This window comes from Scomber scombrus, chromosome 11, assembly GCF_963691925.1.
Source record: "Scomber scombrus chromosome 11, fScoSco1.1, whole genome shotgun sequence".
NCBI lineage: Eukaryota > Metazoa > Chordata > Actinopteri > Scombriformes > Scombridae > Scomber > Scomber scombrus.
In genome coordinates this window covers 543,009-567,103 of record NC_084980.1, presented here as the reverse complement: position 1 = coordinate 567,103, position 24,095 = coordinate 543,009, and the positions used below count along the sequence as shown (strand labels likewise).

Here is a 24,095-nt window from a genome sequence, read left to right as displayed (position 1 = left end):
ACAAATGATTTGAAATTAACTTTGTATCATTAGGTATACTGTAACTGTAACTTTAATACATATGGCTACTGTATTAAAAAAAAACAATTCTATTCAAACTGATCCTAAGCCATGATGACAATATTTTTCTGTTAGATCTCAAGTGTTTTCCCCACGTCTATTTTCTTGTACAGGAAATTTCAATGTTTTTTTCTAAAGTTATGCACATGTAAAAATAAGGATTGACATAACTTAAGATATACACTACTGAGTGCATTTTTTGTTACCAATGTTTTGGTAACTGTAGCCTTTGGTCAGGAACAGATATCGTCAGGTGGTGTCCGACCTTCATTGAGTGTTTCTGCCCTCAACCACTACACTCTCCAGTTGGCGGGCCTATCTGTTCCTGACCTCCAGCTTTCCTCCTCCCTTTTGCTCCACAGCCAGCAGGAGGCTTGCTCGGCCTCCTCCCCCATCCTGCGAGCAGCTTGCTTTTTGCTTCTCCCATCGAGGCCAAGTACTGACAGCAACTGACATGCCGACTTGGCAGGGAAGCCTCTGCAGTCTATCTCCACCGGGAAGAGCCACACCTGCCAGCCCTTGTCCCTACAGTCTTGGACCAAAGACTGGTACTTGAGGGCCTTCCTCTCGTGGGCTTCATCACAGCCCTCCTCCCATGGGGCCGTCAACTCGACCAGGATCATCTTCTGGTCCTTGCTCGACCACAGCACAATGTCTGGTCGGAGGGTTGTGTGCACCACCTCTGGGAACTTCAGCCTTTTCCTAACATCAACCGCCATCTTCCAGGAATTTGCGGTTTGTAGCAGGCCTGTTTTTGTTTTCTTGTTGGTGGATGGCCTGGCACCCTCCTTAATGAAAGTGATTGTTTTTTTTATGGTTGTGCAGACCGGTTTCTTTTTGCACCTCTCCCGCTCCAGTGTGTCGGCAAGAGACAGAAGAAACTTTATCATGGCGCCACCTATACCGTCCTTGGGAAAGCGCTATTTTGCACCCTGACAATATATGCGCGAGCGTCCCTCTCTGTCCGGTGCAGGTGAGATGGTGAAGGAAGGGTGTCATAAACAGACCCCAAGAGGAAGGATATGCGATATGGCTCTAACCTCCTGTAGGCAAATTATGGAAATGATATTAAAATTAGCTCTTGTAATCTAATCAGGGGCACCACCGGAAACTCTCCGGAAAGAATCGATTGATTGGACTTTTGTGTGTCCAATAAATCTTTTTATTCAATAAATCATAATTAATAAATCAAGAAATTTCGGAATCAGTCAAATATCTAAAGTTCATGGCTCTACGGTTCAATAGATCCCCTGTATCACTTCAAAGAATAGACATACACAATTGATTGAGTTTCATGGATTTTATTAACTACACACTACTAATAAATGATGTATAAATAAAGGTAATGATGAGTTTGCAATACAATATGAATTCAACAGATTGTTACTCGATATAGCGACATGAATGAAAGATGATGGTGAATGATGAATTTAAATGAAGGATATGTAATTATGTGGAAACTAAGAAAACTTTACTTTTACTTACTTTACTTACTACTAAGTTTTACTGAGTTTTACTTTTAAAGAAAATTTGAATTACTCGATCTGACATCAACCCTTGATAACCCTAATAACTGTTACAATGGAGGTTTCTTTTGGTAATTGATACTGATATAAGTAATTGGTATTGTTTAAAGCATTCTATTTACTAAGACGTTCTTGTTTAACCGCTTCCCCAAGCACTTTACTGGGTTGTCCACAATGGTTGGAATGATTTTTCCCTGGACATGGAGGCTAAACTTACTGGTTACTTGGCCTCTTTTGATCACCAAGCTTCTGGATTTCCTGGCCTTGAACAACATTCTTGCCCAGGTGACTGCGTTGTCCAAGGTTTTCAGCACACATCTTGTCTGGACATGTGTTGCTGTTGTTATCGGGATGACATCCATGAACCAACGCAGTACTGGTTGGATGACACCTGACTCTAGTGTGGGGCCACTGGTTACACCCTCTGCTGCAGATATGAGTAGGTTCATGCCCATCAGAAACAGGACAGGAGAGATAGTACATCCTGTGGGGATTCCCTTCTGGAGGTCCAGCCAGTTGGTTGTAAAAGAGTCAGATGTGAATTTCAGTTTGAACCCTCCTAGATAGTTGGTGATCATGTCCTCGATGGCTGCAGGAATGTGGTAGTGGTCGAGCCCTTGTTGGATGAGGTCGTGCGGGACTGACCCGTAAGCGTTTGCGAGATCTAGCCAGACTACTGTGAGGTCGCCTTTTCTATGCTTGGCCTCCTGGATCAACTGGGTGATCATAGAGGTGTGTTCGATACATCCGGAGAATCCACGGATGCCTCCTTTCTGGATGGATGTGTTGATGTAGTGGTTTTTTGTCATATAGGAGGTCAGTCTTCTTGCAAGCACAGAGAAAAAGATTTTACATTCCATGTTCAGGAGGGAGGTTGTTCTGAACTGTTCGATTGTGGAGGATCCTTCTTCTTTGGGAACAAAACAGCCCTCTGCCAGTTTGCAGCTTGGGATTGAGCCTTTTGCCCGGATCTTCCTCAAGATCTTCCACAGCCTCCGGAGAAGTTTGGGGCACTTCTTGTTTACCTGGTATGGTATACCATTTGGGCCCGGAGCAGCTGATGCTCTGGCTTTCCGGATGGTGTCCTGGATTTCCTGCCATGTGGGTTTTCTCTCATTCAGCCCGGTCAGCGCCTTCCTTGGTCTAGGGATATCTAGGTTTTCACCCAGCCCCTGGTGTTTATTGGGAACAAGGAATTCCTCTGCCTCTGTCTTGGAGCTGCGTAGCGTGCCAGATTTTTGTTGGCCAAGGAGAGTTCTCGTGAAGCCGTATGGGTCTTTGACAAACTGTGCACGCCTTTTCTCTTTCTTCTTTCTCTGCTGCCGAAGGTATTCTGCCCTCCTCAGTCTGCATAACTGTTCCCGTAGCTTGCCTGTTAGGTCCTTAATACCGTCTTTTTCGGCTGGCGTGCTAGTTTTAAACAGTTTGTTGAGAGTTGTTATTTCACCCCTCAGCCAATTGATCTCTCTTTCCCTGGTTGGTTGCTGTGATGGTTGAGGCTGGCCTTTTCGCTCCAAATGACCAAAACGCTGCTTAGCGAGGTGTTTGTGAGTAGTCAGTATCAATATGTAATCAATAAAGTAACCCTTGAATATTCTTAACCGTCTGGGACCTGTTTATTTTTAAATACAGACGTGACTTTTTGGACAAAAATGTCCACTTCCGAAAAGTGCTATAAAAATCTAAGAGATTCATATTTTTTTCTCCTTTTTTTGCACTTCTGCCCTATCCAAATCTAAATAATAGTTAATAATAGCAGTTTATTGGAAGTGGAAACTAAACATTTTATGCATATGCCTATATAATAGGAAAGTACTGAACATTTCTGGTAAACACTAAAATTTAAAAGTGTTACTATTTTTCTCCAAATCTAAACCTTACATCACAGAATTCATGATTATTTGTTGTAAAAACAACTGGATTTAAAAAAAATTGTTCAAAAGGTCACGAGTGTATGTACAATTTGGATCACAGTGTTCTGCTGCCTTGTTTGAAAAAAAGAAAACTTTAATTCAAAAATGTGTCATGAGAAAGGCATGATTACAAAATGGTGTGTCATTATCACCAACATAGACAAAGTGGTGGCCAAATGAAGATGACGTTTTTGCCAAAAGTGGCCCTAAACGTCCAACAGGTCCCAGATCTGTATGATTGTTCATTGTAGTTTGTAAACACAACATTCACACTGAGCTCCTCCTCTCTAGATCAGCTGTCCACGCCCCCTGTCCCTGACAGCAGTTGTCAGGACAGACCCATGTTCTACTGCTGTTCACATGGCTTTCAGAGTTCTTGTTGCAGTATTTGCTGCTGCCACCAAGATAGCAGCTAGATGCCATCAAGCTGGGAGAAATGGCGGATACACTCTTCATAGCGGAGAAAAGGAAATACAGTCTGAGTGAAGTGCTGGAGTGATGGGCCCATACTGGCGCCACTGCAGGGCCTGCACCCTTTTGTTCTCACCGTGGCAGCCCTACTACTTGTGGTGGTGTACCCTTACAGGCTCCCGCTCCCAGCGGCGCCAAACATTCCAGCAGCTCACTCAAACTGTATTTCCTTTCCTTCACTGGTAAGTGTGTATCCACTCAACACACTCAATGCACTCAACTTCACCTGCACTCTGTCATTGGCTGGGGAAAACACACCAAAACATCAAAATATGTGCAAACATAGTCACCACCACACAGAGTACAACCCCTTAGGTGACGATTAAGCAGGATTTATTTTGTATAAGCCTCTATTTAGTTTTTTAGGAACATCCTATCAGACTCTTTAAACATACGTATGACACAACAGGTATCAAGGCCAACATACCAATAACAATATTTCGTAGCTGTAGGTGCTGGAAGCCAATTTTTCCATTTATCCCTCTCATGTTTATATTTTTTGCCAGGGAGTTTGTGATCATCGCATGCATGATCCTCCACACACACTCGCAGATATCGACCCCACCTTTGAGAGCCAGTGTGTTTACCTGAAATCATATCATCACATCTTTATTATTTTTTCTTTTTTTTCAGAGGAATAAATACAGACACTGAAAAGGTTGTTAAACAAAATTTTAAGATAAGAAAGTGCATTTATAGAAGCAGTGTCAGCTTGAGATGTGGTCACTGTATATGATACGCCAACATACCAACTGTTTCTGAAGGTCAGGGCTACTTCGCAGCTCTTCCTCCAGGCTCTGAAGAGAATCTATATCTCTGAGCGGCAACAGATTTCGATCAAGGCCCATCTCGACCTCATCAGTGGTTTTCAAACCCTGCAGGGTCTTGAAGATAATTCTCAGTTGCTCCATCATCATTTCCTGCTTTGTTAAAATATTTCGTGGTTGCTTGGATGGAGGTCAGGACTGCCAGCAGGGTGGATATGCATAGGGATCTTTGGAGCATCGGGCAATGAATCTGCTAAAAAATACAAATCAAATCTTAGTAATATCCATTATAACAAAATGCATGATGATTAAATTAGGGATTGATGCTTCTTACCCTTTTCTGGACTTTGTTATTTTCTTAATGTCGTCATCATCTTCCTCCCCAGGGAATGAAATGTTCTTGCGTCTAACAACAATTAAATAATGTCATTAAAAATCAGACAATTTTCAAATGTGTACCACAGATTAAAAAAATAAAAAATTTAAATAGCCTTTTTCTTTTGAATATAATTGGAGAGTCCCCTCCATCACTTCCAAGGTCTTACAAGTGCAGGGTTATTGTAACCCAAAGATTTCCTCTAGCCCATCCCACTTAATGCTTCCACCCTTACCAGCATTGTCAGTCATTTCAGATTTTAACACTTCAAGCTTTCTTATTGCAACCGAAAATGTTCCATCAGCTGCCGTGTTATTTGAAATATACGTGCGACAGAGCGTCTTAAACATTTTACACACTCCCCCCTTTTCTGCTAACATCCAGTTAAATACTTGTCTATCTGACATTCCATGGCACTGGTTTCATGCAGTTATTGACCCAAGTGCTTAAAGACATCAGTAGTGTAGTTGACATATTTCTGTTGGTTGTAATGTGTGCAATTAATCCAATTTAATTTATTAATTGTTGTCCATGGAAGTATGGACTCGAGAAGGTATCTTTTAGCTCGTTTGTTAACCTGCCCCTGACTATCTGGCTTAGGGATATGGTGAGTTGTATCTGAGAATGTTGGCATGGGTTTCAACACAGTGTGGATTGGTAATTTGGTGTTTGCATCATACTTATCTTGGACATGGTCATGCAACATACCTGCCCAAGATTTAATGTCAGCAGGGGTATTAGACAAGGTTGCAACAGCTCTCCCTTACTATTTATCCTGGTAGTTGAGCTATTATCGATTATGATAAAAAATAATGATATCGAAGGCATAAACATTTTGGAAAGAAATATTATAATAAGTCAATTTGCGGATGATACAACATTATTAAAAAAAAAAAAAAGAAAGGCAAATTCCTAAAGTTTTAGATTCCATTAACCAATTTTCCAAAGCAGCAGGCTTGAAACTAAATATTGATAAATGTGAAATATTTGCTCTGCATAACCAGCTGGCACACTCAATTTGTAACATTGCGGTGAAAACACAAGTCAAATATCTGGTTATTATTATCACCAAGAATAAAGAAATAAGGTAGAGAGAAAATGTTTGTAAAAATGTGGATAAAGGGTCCTGCTATCAAAAATGGAAAGTATATCAAGAGCTACTTTACCCTGCTTTCTCACTTGAAATTTCAGATAAAATGACTAAACTTATCAACAGTATACATTTTAAATTTATTTGGAAAAACAAATGTCAATATATTAGAAGAGCTGATGTGGTCAAGACTATTGAAGAGGGTGGGTTAAATGCTATAGATTTCTCGGTTATGAATGGTGTGCTAAAATTAAAATGGCTCAATTCGTTTTTTCTGCACAAAGACTCCTTTTGGTTTAGCATCCCCAGTGCAATCGACAAGTGGGAGGCATTGATTTTCTGTTGCGATGTGACTATGATATATGTAAACTGCCTGTGAAATGATCAGACTATCACCAGCTCAACTACCACAAGTTCTCCTTTACTGGAACCTGGTATACAAACACAACTTTACTCCTCACAACTCACCCTTGGGAATAACAGATATGATCTGTTCAATTGAAAGTCATTGTTTTTGGGAACGTGGTTGGATAATGGAATTTAGGCTGTATCACATCTAATGGATGACCATGGTCATTTCTTAAATAATGAGAACTTTTGCATTAAGTTTAATCTTCAATGCTCACTAAAAGAGTACAATAAAGTAATCAAAGCCATTCCAATTCCCTTTAAAGCAATGACGCAACAATTGGTGGTGCATTCAACTGTTTCGGAAATGAGATCACTCTGTGTAGAAGGAGTCTATTTAGGTAGTACACAATTCTCTGATAAATTCATTAGAATCGTTTTAAACACACAGTTCTATCCCTGTCAGCTAAAAAGAAAATATGTTCTGTGTGATTACAATGATGTTGAGGCAAGACAAATAAGAAAAAGATATTTATCTTATCCGATCCCTCACAAAGCTAAAGAGGTGACATTTAAAATATTAAATGATATCTCTCCATCTAATCAATTCTTACATGTAAGATTTAATTGGGACAACAATTTATGTGGATTTTGTGAGTGACATTGAAACAGTAGAGCATATTTTCTTTGAATGTGATCATGTTGGGGAATTTTGGTTTTCATTTCAAAACTGTTGTTAAACAAAAATAACAGTGCACCCTTTTAACTGGACTTTTTGGTGAACAATCTAATCTCACTTGGGAAACATTTTATTCACAAATGTAAATACCTCCAGATGAAACCCCACATCAACGGTGGGAAGAACGATCTCAAGCTATGCAAGAAATCCTTGTACAGTATTACATGTCGAACAATAAGGCCCAGAAACTACTTTCTTTATTGGACTTATTTACCCTTCTTGATTGAGACCCTCACATTGTTATTGTTATTTAATTTTTATTTTGTTTTATTGTATTGACTTCTTATTTTACATGCTGATTCAACATTTTCGAATATGATTTCACAAATGATGCCTTAAAAGTTTGTAATGTTATAAAACCCTTTTTTTAAGTACAGTGTTAAATATAAAAATTATATATATATCACATAAAAAAACACAATCAGACCATAATTGCAAATTATATAAAAACTACCATATAAAGTAAATAATTAATACATCAAAAAAATAAACAAATGAATAAAAATAGATAGCAGGAACAATATTTTATCTGGCAGTATGTTCTACAATATCTTTTAGTAGGCTGGATGTCTTGAAAGCTTTTCTGTTTTTAGGTAATTTACATACAGAATCATAAAAAATCTTAAGATCAACATGAAACGAAATTTCATTTGGGATAAACTGAAGACATCTGGCTTTATGAATATGATATTTACCCAACAGACACAGCTATTTAATTACATTATCAATTTTCTTATTGTTAGATTCGACACAAAAAAAAGACCCTCTAAAACTCCCAAATTAATAAAGATATTTGAGTCCAAAAATTAGAAGAATGTGGACATCCATAAAATAAATGAGAACAAGACTCCACCTCTTCTTTGCAGAAGGAACATAAAGGTGACACATCGGTTCTAAACTTGTTAATGAATTCATTACAGGGATAGTATCTATGCAGGAGTTTAATATGAATTTCTTTAACTTTCTTTAACAAAAAATGTGTTAAATTCAGTCCAGACATTCCTACTGATGTTAGGAAACATCACTCTCACAGTGCAGGAATCATTCCTGAGCAAGGTCTCCACTGTTGGTAAGAAGCTCATGTCAGTAGTTTGAGTCCATCTTTTAAACATCTTGTCTGTGTTGTTAATACATTACTTTTCTTCTTCCTTTCCTCCATCTTTACTGCTAACATGGATTTATAGCCTGCTCTGACATCAATTTGATGAAAAGATATTTTTGTATTTTTAGATAAAAATGTTGGGTTCATGTTCAAAATGGAATTGTTTGGTCCTTCAAAGTTATTAAATAAAAGACACACACACTTTCAGTATTGGCTTGAGCATTCATTTTATCTCCAGTACATTTGAAATGGTCTTGTACTAGTGTATCAAACAGAGGCATTAAATATCTGTCTTATATATATATATATATATATATGTTATATATGTATATATGTAATATAAAATAATATGTAATATTATATGTAATGTAAAATAATATAAATATATAAATAAAATCGCGATCGATTTGGTGGGCAACACAGGGTCACGTTCGGTGGATGTGAAGTGAGGAAGGAAGCTGTAGAAATTGAGCAAGTGAAAGCAGTGAACAACATAAACTATGTAGAAGCAGTGAAGAAGGTGCAAGGACAAAAGAGAAAGGCTGACATGGTGAACCTTGTCCCAAGAGCAGAGGAAGGCCGAACAGAGGAAACTAATGAAATTGATATTGTTCATGGCTTATGTAGTTAACTGCACTGACCAAGTAAAACAGAAAACGGAGAAGATTAAAATAATTGTGAGGGGAGCTGAGAAGTTTTTGGGCATGACAGGTGTGTCTTGGGAACAAATTAACAAAAGACTTGAAATAGATGGGAAACCAGGTGCTTCAAGTGATAAAGCAAGCTGATTGTTCTACAATGGAATGCAAGAAGTCTCATAGCAAATGACCAAGAATTCAAAGGATTCATTAAAGACTTAGAAAAGAAACCAGAAGTCATATGTGTTCAAGAAACCTGGCTCAAGCCGTCATTGGATTTTGTAATTACGGGCTATGATAGTATCCGTAGAGATAGAGGAGAGGGGAGTGGAGGGGGATGTGTTAGATTTGTGAAGCAAGGGTTACAATATAGAGTTTTGGGGAAAGGGACAGGGTTGGAGTGTTTAATAATTGAAATCTGGACAAAAGTTGGGAATATAAAGATAGTTAATTTTTACAACCCAGGTAATAGAATGACAATAGAGATGTTTGATGAAATAAGTGTACATTTAGGGGGGAAAGTGGTATGGTGTGGGGATTTTAATGCACATAGTACGTTATGGGGTGGTAGGAATGATGATAATGGTATAGTGGTTGAGGAGCTAATGGAGAGTAGAAATTTAGTATGCTTAAATGATGGGAGTGGAACAAGAATTAATATTAGAACGGGGTCAGAGTCAGCTATAGATCTTACACTTGTAACTGATTCATTGGCAGGTATTTGTTCATGGACTGTGATCAGAGACTCTACCATTGGCAGTGATCACTATCCGATTAAAACGGTGTTAGATGTGGGGTTAGAGCGAGGTGATAATGAAGGAGTGGAGACGTGGGCGTTTGGGAGGGCTGATTGGGAAAAGTTTGGGTATATATGTGATATAGGAATGAAAGCAATTGACACTAATACAGATGTTGACACATTAAATCTGTCTGTGTGTGCAGGTATTTTAGAGGCAGCAAGGAAGGCCATTCAGAAGAAGGGAGGTAAGCATGTGAAGAAGATTGTTCCATGGTGGACGGAGGAGTGTGACAAGGCAGTTAAATCTCGAAATAAAGCTTTTAAAATGTTGAAAAGAAATCATAGTTTTCAGAATCTGATTGAATATAAGAGAATGCAGGCACTTGTAAGGCGGGTCATAAAAAGTACAAAAAGGGAATATTGGAGGGCATTTTGTGATTCGGTGGGGAGGGAAACAGCAATTGGGAAAATTTGGGGTATGATAAAGAGATTGAATGGTATTAAAAGAGACTATGGGTATCCAGTATTAAAGGATGGTGAAGTGACAGCGGTAAAAGATGAAGAGAAAGCGGAGAGGTTGGTGAAGGCTTAAATTACACAGTTCAGGGAATATCACTGAGGAAGGGGCAAGAGGAAGGGAAGCTACAATAGTGGACAATGTGGGAGTGGTGCAGTCTGAGGAAGATACTAATGACTTATTAAACGAGACATTTACAAAGGCCGAACTAAACCGCGCTCTCAACAAAACAAAGATGTCAGCTCCAGGCAAGGATCAGATTTGGTTTATAAAATTGAAGCATCTTAGTGAATCGGCCAAGGACATTTTATTGGAGTTATATAATAAAGTGTGGGAGGGTGGGAAGTTGCCACAAAGACGGACGGAGGCGGTGGTAGTTCCAATACGCAAACCAGGGAAAGACTGCACAAATCCAGGAAATGATCGACCAATTGCTTTAACATCCAACGTTTGTAAAATAATGGAGAAAATGGTAAATGACAGGTTTACCTATTATGTAGAACATAAAGGATATGTGTCTAAATATCAAAGTGGATTTAGAAGAGGGAGGAATACTATGGATCCAGCTGTATGTCTAGAACATGAGGTGAGAAAGGCACAAATAAATCGAGAAAGTATAGTGGCAGTATTTTTAGATGTAGAGAAGGCGTATGATATGATGTGGGGGGTGATGGATTATTGATAAAACTTTGGAAATTAGGTGTTAAAGGTCGTATGTTCAGATGGATTAAGGATTTTTTATTTGGAAGATGTATACAAGTCAGGATAGGGACTAAATATTCAGGGAAAATGGGTATTGACAATGGAACACCTCAAGGGAGCATAGTGAGTCCATTATGTTTTTCTATAATGATAAGTGATGTGTTTATGAGATTAGGACATGAAATGGGGGTCTCTCTCTCGCAGATGATGGGGCAATTTGAAAGAGGGGAAGGAATCTGAAGTTTATCATAAAGAATGTACAGAGTGCAATCACAAAAATAGAGGAATGGTCCTATAAATGGGGATTCAAATTTTCAGTTGATAAGACAAAGATAATGGTCTTTACAAGGAAAAGAATTGGTGACACAGTTAAATTAACATTGTACAATCAAGAACTGGAGAGAGTGAAACAGTTTAAGTTTTTAGGAATACGGTTTGATGAGAGACTCACATGGGCGGTGCATATTCAAAATGTGGTGGATAAATGTAAAAAAGTCTTAAATGTGATGAGGTGTTTGGTGGGGTATGCCTGGGGGGCAGACAGGAGTGCGCTAAAAGCCATATATTGTGGGTTGATTACGTCTCTCTTAGATTATGGATGTGTGGCGTATGGATCGGCGGCAAGCACATCCCTGAGAAAGCTGGACATTATTCAATATCAGGCATTGAGGCTATGTACAGGGGCTTTGAAAACAACTCCAACAGCAGCATTACAGGTGGAAATGGGGGAAATGCCATTAGATATGAGGAGGTTGCAATTATCGCTGGTGTATTGGGTTAATTTGCAGGGTCATGTGACAGATCATCCAACAAAATGCACTTTAGAACCGTGTTGGGAAAAGGGAAAAAGGGACAGTAAAAGTTTTGGTTGGACAATAACACAGGAAACAGAAGAGATTGAAATAGCAAATTTAGATGTTAGTCCGACAGTACCATTGTCAATCGTTCCACCTTGGGTATTGCCAAATGCCACAGTAGATTTTACAATACTAATGCAGAAGAGCAAGAAGGGAGAGTTAGGGTATAATGTACAGAATGTACAGGCATACTGTATATTGATAGATATAATTCTTACGTTCAACTGTATACAGATGCATCCAAGAATTCAGAAAGGGCAGGAGTAGCTTTTATTGTTCCTGAGTTTCAGGTAACAGTAGGGAAAAGGATCAGTGGGGAAGTGTCTGTGACGTACACAGGGGAAATGGTGGCAATACTATTAGCAGTGCAGTGGGTTGAAGAGGTAAGGCCCCTCAGAGCAGTTATTTGTTCTGATTCAAGTTCATCACTCAAGAGTCTTCAGTACAGTCACTCACACAGCAGACCATATATTTTGATTGAGGTGCAACAAACACTATACAGGATTCAAATGATGGGGGATACAGTGGTGTTTCTATGGGTACCGGCACACATTGGGGTAAAAGGGAATGAGGCGGCAGATGAGGCTGCGAAGGAGGCAACAAAGAATAGTGTTGTTGACTTGGCAGTTAGCCTCAGTAAGCTGGAAGTCAAGAACATAATCAAACAAAGATTGAGGAGTAGGTGGCAAAAGCAATGGGAGGAAGAGAGGACAGGACGGTGGTTCTACACAATATAAAGGAAAGTGGGTGACATGAAAAGTGCAGGACGGGACAGAAGAGAGGAAACCATAATATCGAGACTTAGGTTTGGACATACTGCACTTAATGGTACACTAGCTAAAATAGGGAAAAATAACACGGGGGAATGTGAGAAATGTGGTCAACCTGAAACAGTAGAGCATGTTATGGTGCATTGTCGGGGGTATGAAGCCGAAATACAGAGGTGGATTAGAAAGCTTACTGACAATAAGATACAGTATGACCTCAGAACCATGTTACAGGAACACGCTGGAAGTAGGTGTTGGCAATTAATGTTAGAGTTTCTTAGAGTGAGTGGTTTAATGGGGAGGATATAAGGTATGTGGGGTTTTTTTGTATTTATTTAGTTATTTTGGAGAGGGTGTTATAGCCACTTTGATCCACACTCCATTCCAGTAGGTGGCGGTAATTCGTTGTTTGCCAACCCCCATAAAACAAGAAGAAGAAGAAGACTCACATCGGGTAGCAAAACGTGCTAGTAGTTGCTCGGTGTGTCTCTGAGCAGGACACGGAGACATTTGATTGGTAATTAGACAACAATGAGTTCAGTTCAACATTTCAGAGAGTTAATCAACGAGCAACTAACTGTTGCTGCTGAAGAAATCTTCCGACATTTTCAAACTATGATCTCAGAGTACGAAGCAGAGATCAACCGCCAGCGCAGACTGCTGGATATCGTTTGGAAACCTGAGATAAAGTTACACAGAACAGGTCTGTAAACTCTTATCATAATAATATTAATAATAATAATATACCACCACAGTGGGTAAAATGTAGGTTTAGTTTTTGCTCGGGTTTCTACGACGCTGAAGTCAGTTCCTGATTGGGAGTTAGGGGGAAATGTAATATCATAAATAATTATATAATAATGATATATTTAGTGGCTGATTCTCTGTTTTTGCACCACTTAATCTGTATCAAATGTGATGAAATCGTTGATAAGCACCAATGAATAGCTTCATTGATGGTTTATAAGTCATTATATTACTTAATAAATAATTTGCAAACCGTTCATAAACATGATTTTTGAGTTGCCCTGTTGGGAAAAATCCCCACTTTCTTTATCGCAATCAAATTTGCTTTATCTAATTCTTTAAAAAATCAAATAAATAGTTGTTTGAGTCCTCTTAGTTTTCTTCTTTACTATGACTTGACTCGAGATTCGAGGGTCTGCAGATTGACAGCCCTAATATTTATATTATATATTTATATATATTCTGCCTGAACTTTGGCTCGCAGCTAAACTAGACTGTGTCCAGTGGCTTTTTCTTTTCTGTCCAGGTTTTTAACAAAAGAGGAAAATGAAGAAGATAAACCCCAAAGTGACCTATGAGGAGTAGTCATTACATATTTTGGTTTGTTAAGAAATATGCGTATGTGAAACCGAACTGTTCTAAACTCTGTATACTAGACAGGCGGAGAGTTCAGGTCCTCTGAGCGGAGACCAACGCGGAAGTAACTTAAAACTGCATTCTATCAAAAGGCCATCAGGGGGCGACCGTTTTGGTGTCAAAAGGACTTCTGTCTCTATACAAGTCAATGGACAAGTCAATGGATCTATAGATATATCTATATATATATATATATATATATCTATATATATATATATATATATATATAGATATATCTATGTGTGTGTATAAAGTAATCACAACAAAGAAATCGGGCAGAGACGGAATGAAGTTTGTCCAAGTGGAGTTACCATACAACAGGGATATTCAACTCAAATTTAAAGAGGTCCAGTTGGAGAAAATGTCTTGAAGCAAAGGTCCGGAAGATCATAATGTCTAACTATTTAGTGTGATATATATTTAAGTAGCCTAGTAGTTGTATCAACATCTGCATGTGTTCAATACAGACTGTCAAATCAAATTAATTCAGTACAATTCAAAAACTTTTTGACAATATCTATTGTAGAAACTACGGTGACAATATTAAAATGTTCTGGTAGTATTTAATTTATTTTGTAGATATGCCACAACTGTTTTAACACATTTTAGTAGTCTAATATTTAATGTCCACACAAGAAAACTAAATATAAGCTGCTTATGATCTTTCATTCCTACAACACCTGCACAACCTGAACATGCTGTAGTTTCTTCTCTCAGTCCTCACCACTACTCAACATATTTTTCACATTGCAAACTGTTTATCATATGCAATATTATTTATATTCTGGTCACTTTACATCTATCACTTGTTTATTTATTGTATGTTTAAGGGTTTCTGTTTGTTGTGGATGCCCATACTCTTTTCTGTAGTGTATATTACACATCTTTTTGCTTCTGTTACAAGTGAACTTCTCCCTTTCTCCGTCTCACTCGCCTTATTCTCAACTTTCTATCGCTTCCTTTCTTTTTCTTTCTACCGTCTTTTTAACTCTTTCTAACTCTCTCATCTGTTTGTTCTGTAGAGTCGCAATGTTTACCGCCTTGAATGTCCAGACTTGATTGGCTTAGTGGTATCACGTGGGATGGCTTAACTCGCATGTAATTGGTCTGTGCGTTTCTTTATCCACTAAACCACTACCGTAAAGACTACAGAAGCTGCGCCGGGTTAAAATAGAAGCGAAACAATTCATAACCTTCTGTTTTGGTTGTAGGTCCGAGTCCGTATGGGACAGCTTCTGGGTCCGGACCCGGACCGCGGTCCGCCAGTTAGTGACCTCTGCCATACAAGATGGCGGCTCGTTCGCGAATGCATGGACGGTCCGTACAGAAAATCAGGAAGCTCCGGAAATCGGGCAGTGACAGTGACAACTGACATTACCCAATGTGAGTCGCTTACCGATGTTAGGTAAAGCTAACATGCGCAGTAGCGTCCGACATCGTTGGCCATCTTGGACAGCTACTTATGGCAACACCACTTGGACAAACTACTGTTATATGTTGGATAGATGTATTTCATACATGTTTCAGCAGTTGGATGCGAGTCCGAAGAAATTATAGAAACAAAAGAAGTTCAACACAAGTTTGTACATCTGTATGTAACCGGGGAAGTATTAATACACAAGCGTGTTTTTCGCGCATGCGCAATGTCGCTACCCAATGTGAGTGCGACCAAGCGGCCAATGTGAGTCGTGCATGCGCAGTGTTCATTAGTTTAAAAAAAAACAAAAAACGTTATTGATATATCCTGATCGGAGTTAGCCGCTGATGTGACTGGGACTTTTTTCTTTTTACTTAGACTCTATATATATTTTTAAAAGCCCTTAAAGGAAGTATTTATGAGTATTAATGTGAAAAATACACAGACACAAACTTTCCTCGGGTCACGTGTGTAATGACTGACAGCTCTACACTCCCTCTGCTTGAGCCCTGCAGTTACTATGACAACACTCCCTCTGCTGGAGCCCTGCAGTTACTACACAACACTACTGCTGCTGTTAGATTAAGATTATACACATAAACATGAGGAAACACAGAAATAACTCTTCTCACAGTGCTGCAGCTGACAAAACAATATATAAAATACGAGATAAACTATAACCTTAGAGATGTAATAAGCACTCAAAAGTTCATATTTCTCACGAATCGCGATTTAGTCGGGTGAATAATGTGTTTTTTCCAAGCGGAGTTGCCGTACATAACTGTCAAAGATGGTGGACGATGGAGGACGCTACTGCGCATGTGTGACTCACATCGGGTAGTGACAACAACAATCCACAAACCAATGGGTGACGTCACGGATGTTACGTCCATTTCTTATAGTCTATGATACTAGATTGGAACTATTTATTGAGGCGGACCAAACAAGTTCATACTTGTTCAGGGCTCCAAAATGGGATAAGTAATGTAACTATTTCAGCGCCAGGGAGTGAGTGGAGATGGCACACTTGGAACAGATAATGTTCAGATGTTATGCTACAGTTTGTAGAGGTTTTTGTCTACAGAAGCATAATTCAGAAGGTGTTATTTACTATAAAAATGCTAATTTTTGTCAGGGGAGATTAAATATTACATTTATGCTATGTTCAATCTTCATTTAGTGTGACCCAGTAACATATATGCTTATGCTTTCACCTCTACAGGTATCTCACAAGTGTTACCTTTATTATGATACTACAGTGATTAAAGTACTCGGTCGCTGACTGATTTCCGTCAATTGGACTGCCGAAAGGCCATATATGAGATCAATGCAGATCTGATGAGAATGACAGAGGAATAATAATTATATACAATGTGATACCCTACCTACATTATTATCACAAAAACAACACAAAGCAGACATGGGCAGCCTATCACTGATGGTGATATACTCTATGTTGAACTGTTAAATTAATATTTATCCATACATTTACATTTGGCGTTTGGATTTTTTAGAGGAAAGGTAGAGAGTGGGGATGTGAGAGAGAGCCCCTCCTCCTCCTCCCCTTCTGACTGAAAACATTTTTCAGTCAGAAGATTTCTTTTTGCTTTAATCCCTGTGATACCATTATTATTCATATAGACCTTGTAGTTGCAGATATATACTATATTCATGTTGAGCATGTCATTTTCGAGTAGGACCCTGAGCCAGAGACCTAAGGAGTAAGTGGTTAAACTTGATTATGTGTTTGTATTTTTGTATTTCCAGCAGATGTCCAGCAGCAGGAGCTGGTGATAAAAGAAGAGCATCAGGGGTTGAGCTCCAGTGTGGTCCAGGAGCACCCAAACATTAAAGAGGAGGGGGAAGCGTTCCTACTTACTCATTTCCCTGTGCAGAATGATGATGAAGAGAAATCTCAGTTGTCACAGCTTCATCAAAGACAAACTGAAGAGAGCAGTGAGTCAGAGCCCCCAGGCAGCAGCTCAACTGAACAGATGAAAATAACAGAAGCTGATGGAGAGGACTGTGGAGGACCAGAAACAGCCAGGATGTCAGTGTCTGGTTTTAAATGTCTATCTGGATCTGATGACAAGACTTCATACTCATCTGTAGCTGAAACTGAAGATAATGCTGGTGATTGGAAGGAGACCAGGAAATCTCAGACGGACATAAATACTATGAAAAAAAATGCATCTGTAAACAATATAGGATGTAATACTGGCACTAAATATAGCTGCTGTAAATGTGGTAGAAGATTTGGCCAAAAGCACCATCTTAAGACACACATGAGACGTCATACTGGGGAGAGACCCTTTGGTTGTACACTTTGTGGGAAAAGATTTACTCAGAAGGGCAATCTGACAAAACACCTGATAGTTCACACACAGAAAAGACTGTGTAGTTGTCCTGTTTGTGGTGAAACATTTGCACAAAGAGGAAATCTGACACAACACATGACTGTCCACACAAGGGAAAAACTTTGTTGGTGAGAGGTTGCCAAAGGGAGACAGAATTGCATTAATGTCAAGAGATTCAGTAAAAAGTCACATGTTTAAAATAAATAAAGCTGCCATTGATTGAGGTGACGTTTTCAGTTGTAATGATTGATTCCTGGCTTCTGTTCACATTCATTAGTTTACTATGTGAATAAGTAATATAGTGGCGATCCAAACTTTTGACAATATAACAGTCAATGGTTATATATACTAAGTGCTGGTCTTGTTTGGACATTTAAGACAAATGTGGAAAATTCACAGAGAAACTATACTTGTGTAGTGTATTTGCAATGTTGGGACCCTGTCTTCTTCTTCTGGTGTTTTTGCGGATGAATATATGAAGAGGTGAAAATACCTCAAAGTAGAAAACCAAAGAGGCAGAGCGAAGAATGACTGGCAGTGCTCATCTGCCTGCTCAACAATGGGGATTTATGTCATTATTAATAATATTCTGAAGCCTTTCACAATGGCTAGAGTCAAGCAGCAACATGAGGGCTGTAGTGAGAGGAGGTGGGAGACTACTGAGGAGAAGACCAAGGATGAGGCGAGCTGGGTTGAGAGGAGCAATGGTTGGTGGTGTCCTGGAGGTAGAAGGTGGGGGAAGCATATGATCAGGATGAGTCAGCAGCGGTGGGAGGGGAGGAGAATGAGGATGGCTGTTCCTCTGCAAGTGCGTCGCCACTACGCATGCAAACCAGCCACAGTTGAGTGAGTTTGAGTTGGAGATACTGAGAGTCATTCACAACACAAGCTCCATGTGTCTTGTGCCATCACTGACCCAGATGAACTTACTGCCTGCAGTTACAATGATAACAGTAGCTATAAAAGCCATGGTCAAATTTCATTTTCATCAGACTGTTTCTGAAGCAAAGCCTATGCTGTAGGCAACTGAAAATGTGACAGAGAATTGATAACATAATCAGCCTACTGTAGTGTATTATTTCTGTTTAGTTCTCAAAAACTAACATTTTCCTCGTTTACTTTAAAATTCAAGTTAAGCACAGGCTAGTGTGCTCAATGTCTGCAATGTCCAGCCTGTCCAGTTCAGGGTTGTGTTTATATTATTTACGTGACTTTATGTGGGAATTTATTTTTTTATAGACTTATTTAATAGAAATCCACCATTTACTGCAATGCATCAACATTACTCTTTCGTTAATGCCTGTTGAGTTCCTGTTGAATTTTTGAAAATGAACTGAACTCAAAATGAAATGAACTAAAAAACAAAATAAGCGTTCTTTCTTTTGTTTCATAGTCCATTTTTCTTAGAGCTGGTTTAATAATGTACAGCTGAAAAGCTTTCAGCCAATGAAATACATTGAATAAAGATGTCATAACACTGCCACGTGTGTATGTATTTAGAAAGTGTGCTATTGTTTGTTTTTGGTGTAAAATACAATTAAATAAAATATTCTTCCCATATTTCAACCATATTTAATACAGAAAAGTGATCACAAATATAGAAATATTGTTCAAGGAACAGTTCATCCACCCTTGTTCTGTTAAATCTTATTGGTGCTTCTGGATATCTAAAATTATTTCAATGATAAGGAATTTAAAGTCGCCCTCCACTCAAAAATCAGTTGTTGCTTCAGATGAATGTTAGAGCCTCACTGCGTGTTTTGACCCAAGGAGGATATTTAATATTCATCTGATAAAATGGTCCATTCCTGGCTCTCCAGCATGTCCATTTCCAGTCCTTGTTTACTGGTTGGCCCTCATGAAGTTGTGGAGGACATTGAGTGGCCTTTGCGTAGACTTCTATATTGTTGGTTGAGTAATGGTTTAGATTAACTGGGGGCTGAATTTACTGGTGATATTCCCTGTGGTGATGCCTGTTAAAAATACTGCAAAAATCAGTAGCATTAAGTTGGTTACAAAATGATCCTGTTGTGTTGTCACATGGATATTTACACATGATTCAGCACATCTATTAATCAATTAAAGACATGACTGTTAACTAACAGATTTTGGATAAATTCTACGCACAGGTCTGGAAAGCTTAAATCACTACGGGGGTACAATAGTCCATATAAATGAGGTTAACATGACACAGGTTTGCAGGTTTTTTGAAAATGTATGTAACGGATGTAACACTGACCAATGTTGTGCAGCTGCCCTGTGCATGTTCATGCTGATACTGCCTGCTTATACCATGTTTAAAGGGTTATTTTGAGTCTTCATCATGGATTCTGTTGCACTAATTTCATATCATATGTCATATAGCTGACATTTTTCTGTGCTGATTGCTCAGTGTCTAGTGAAGTGTGGCGGCAGGTATTGAACTGTGGTTCTATGCCCCACTTCAGCCCGAAATGTCGTTTCAGCTACAAAACAGTGATAAGTGTCTGCAGGTGCCGAACAGTGGCAGTAACTTCAAACGTCCATACATTTCTAATAATATGTTTTTGTTGTCGGTCTTGTGTTTTGTATCAAATGTCATTATTAATGTGGTGTAAAGTCGATGTGTGAAGTGTTGATACTTTCATACAGTGTGTAACATACAGTCTGGAATATGTTCACACCCAACAGGAAAGCAGCATTGATTCACCTGTGGCAAAGTGTGATATGTCCAGATTAACTTGTGATATAACTTGTGCCGTGTGTATAAACCATTGATCATATTTTATGTTAAGGCTGCACACATTTATCTTTCTAATCACAACAATATGCTTTAGATTATTCAGCGCAGCATGCAGCGGAATATCACCTGTTAGACTCCACCAATGTGTTTTCAACACCAGAGCTGGTGTGTTGCCTATTTTAAAGATTTGATTTGTAAATGATGAAATGTAAAAAAAGCCAGCCAGTATTTAAAAAAAATATTGGGACACTTTATTTAACATGGCTGCAATAAATAATACCACAATTCACTGTTGTTTTAGATGCATTCAGGATTTGTTACTGTGAAGTGTTTCTGTGACTATATCCTCTCTTTCCTTGATGTCTGTGTGGCACAACAGTGGTGGCAAAGGCACTCATAGTCATTATAGTTATAGTATCAGTGCTTTGACTCCAACACAGATAGTTTTGTTGTTTTTTTATGACCAGACAGCAAATGATATGTTTTTAGTGAGAGGTCTACTATTTTCATGTAGTTGTCTCGACGCCTAAATAAATGTTCCAGAATGTTGTTTCTGTAACATTAGTAAGGTGTCAGAGACACAGACTAATTAATGTGGTGGAGAGATGAAGTAAGCGGAATGTTTATTTCCTGGAAAGTCAACATGGGGTCCTCAAAAGCCACCCCTACGAAACATCTGCATCTATCACCAGTTAATTCAGCCAACAGTTATTCTGGCACACTGGTACATCCACCACTGGCCTGTAAGATTCCCGAAAACAAACTCCACTACCAAACTTGCACAGGAGAGCAACTGTAATTGAAGACCCTCCTGGATAGTCGACCAGGGAAAGGCTGCACGACATTCTGCTGCAGAGGAAACGTCTATATCCTACAAGGACATTGGGTTGGGGGTTCCATGTACTCTGCTCCAGGGAGGAGGGAGTCTTTAGAGAAGCCAATATGTGAAATGCTGACCAAAGATGGATCCACCACTGTCAAAAAGGATCAAAGAAAGGTTCCCTTTGCAGTTGTGAAACTAAGAATTGGACCTTGGGGGAACCTGGAAATTCAAGTCCTTCCCATCTATGGATCCCATAGATAGGGAAGTTCCACCGCTTCTAACTGAAACACTGCCAGTCATCCATGGTTGATTCAGGCAAGAACTCTTCCACCAGGTAGTTCCAAATGGCCCTGTTATAATAATTATAATTATGATAATATTAATAGTAATAGTAATCTGTTGTGGGTCTATGGGAAAAGTAAATGATTGAATGAGGGAGTGAGTGTGGACCGAGGTTATTATAGTTTTTAAATCTTGATTAATAGAAGCTGAAAAGGATGAAACAATACTGACACTGAGCCTCAGTGACTGAGGCAACATTTGCTGTGATTGTGGTCTCCTGCTTCTCTGGGAGAACTTCCAAGGTGAAAAAATCCCACTAATGTGAAATTAGTGGGATTTTTCCCTTTTAGCTGTATCCCACAAATGTTCCCATCACCACACTTCATAGTTCATAGTCAAAATATTCCCATATTGGGCTGTGATGTTTCCTGCCTGGAACAACTTCTTCTTTCTAAAAAATCATAAATTACACGTTGAGCATCTTCTTATTGTGCGTTACACAGCAGCCACTATGCTGCCACCTACTGGTACTAGCCTGTTATCTCAAGAAGTCAAACTGAACAGAATACAGCAAAAATGGAGGGAAAAAATAAAAGGAAAACTAAAACTAAACTGATTTTATCTGCAATTCACTTTAGTTTTAGTTAGTTTTGCTTTGTTCATTGTAGTTTTTATTGAGTTTAAAAAAAAAAAAAACTATCTTTTTTAAATTTCAGTTAACTAAATTATTCTTTCGCTCCTAGTCTTAGTTTTAGTTAACTATAATAACCCTGGTGTGGACACATTAACACTACAAAAACTGGCAAGAAATGGCAAAAAAAGCCATTTATTGGAATAATGCAAAAGAAACTAAACATGGACACTTTTTTCCAATCAAGCAAAATGTAACGGTTTCCACATCAAAAAACACAGTCAACACTAAATATCTGAAACAATCCTGTCCGGGTTTGATCAGACAGTTATGTACCATGAGCAATAAGCAAAACAATTACAATTTTTTATGTTCTGAATCTTTTGTAACACACAACCCTTCAGACAGAGAGAAAAAAATAATCCATAACAGATTGCCTTTCAAGTCAAATCAAATATATACATTTTTGTCTTATAGCATTTACACATAAAAAAAAAACAAAGCAAGTACCACAGAAGAATTCTGTTAATCAAAGGATTAAAATAAAATAAAAAATAAATAAATAAAATAAAATCAACACCATGTAGACAGAAATGAAAGTATGGTAACACTGCCAGAACAATATAATAGTGTCTTCATTAATGCTGACAGTGAGAAGCAGCAGGGTTTTCTGGGACTTCACTGGGAAGACACATAGGAAAGACAGATCAGGGTATTGGACTGGAGCATGCTAACACAGCCCTGAGTTCAGAGCAGGAAGATGGGGGAAATGTCTCAGTACCTTCAATTCCAGAGAGGAACTGTTGCCTCAAATTACAAAAACTGAAACTTCTTACATTTTCCAGAAAGCTGTTAAGCTGTGAGACGATAGATTCTTCCTTCACTTAACTAGCTCGCTTTTTTCCAAACAGTGGTGGCAGGTCTGAGATCACTGTATTCAAGACATTTCAAGGCTTCAGTGTGAAAATTCATTCTTGACCTTGGAAATAGTAGTTTGACAAATAAAAATCTAAACCTGCTCTTAAAAAGACTGTGAGATGTGGCTGAACATGTTTATGCTATGCCAGCTCCACTTTGTATGTTACTTCAGTTCCTCTGAGTGACTCTTATTTCCTCTAAATAATACGTTTTGTTCAAATTGTTCTTCTCTTTGAGTTTGTAAATCTAACTACAAATCTATACCATGTAGGAGAGAGTGGTGTACGATGAGACAGTCAGTGTTGACGGTATGTCAAATTTGTGTCATTTGACCATTAAAAATCTGTAACAAGCCACCAGGGTAAAATATTTGTTTTAATGATGTTATTCCTATGTGTTTGTAGCTACAGTACATTCAAGTGATTGAACAATAAATATGGTTTATGACTATGGACTAAAGCTACACAACACACTAAAGGTTTGCTGGTTATCAGTTTTTAAGAGTGGTGAGAGCCCAGAGCTAAGTTTAGCAACTTTTTCTGGCCATATTCTAAGCTGAAAGGGTACATTTTAAGCACCTCATAATCTGACAATATACAATTCATGTTTTGTATTAGACCCTATTTACACTTGTCTCATATCCGCCTAAAAAATGCTATTTAATAATTACGATTGCACATATCCACATAGACCCATTGTAGGTCCATACATTAATTTGTGAAGAGACGGAAAGACTGATGATTACATCTGTCTCTTTGATATAAATCATGGTAGGTCAAAGGAGAATAGGTGTGCATAAAACAATTTAGGTAGCAACCTAAATTGTAGCAACATTTGGACATGTGGACGCATTTTTAAAGTAGTGTCTTGTCTAACATAGCCTATTGTGCAAATTAGTAAAAATTAAAAACAAAAAGGGGCTCTGCATTCACACTTTACTGTAAATATGG

The 24,095-nt window shown here is 38.5% G+C and overlaps 2 protein-coding genes across 3 annotated transcripts in view; both read left to right on the top strand.

Moving 5' to 3' along the window:
- The window catches only part of LOC133990351 (leukocyte cell-derived chemotaxin-2-like), a 337,858-nt gene that overhangs the window by 51,748 nt on the left and 262,015 nt on the right, over positions 1-24,095 (top strand). The gene's annotated exons all lie outside the window — the stretch shown is intronic.
- Positions 13,076-19,070, top strand: LOC133990871 (zinc finger protein 568-like). Of its 2 annotated transcripts, none has more exons than XM_062429287.1 (2): positions 13,076-13,315; positions 17,183-19,070. In XM_062429287.1, exons 1-2 carry the CDS (start codon positions 13,144-13,146, stop codon positions 17,899-17,901), a joined length of 891 nt encoding a protein of 296 aa, XP_062285271.1. In that variant the 5' UTR covers positions 13,076-13,143; the 3' UTR covers positions 17,902-19,070. The 2 variants fall into 2 exon arrangements, with proteins under 2 accessions (XP_062285271.1, XP_062285270.1); XM_062429286.1 differs by having other exon boundaries at positions 17,180-19,070.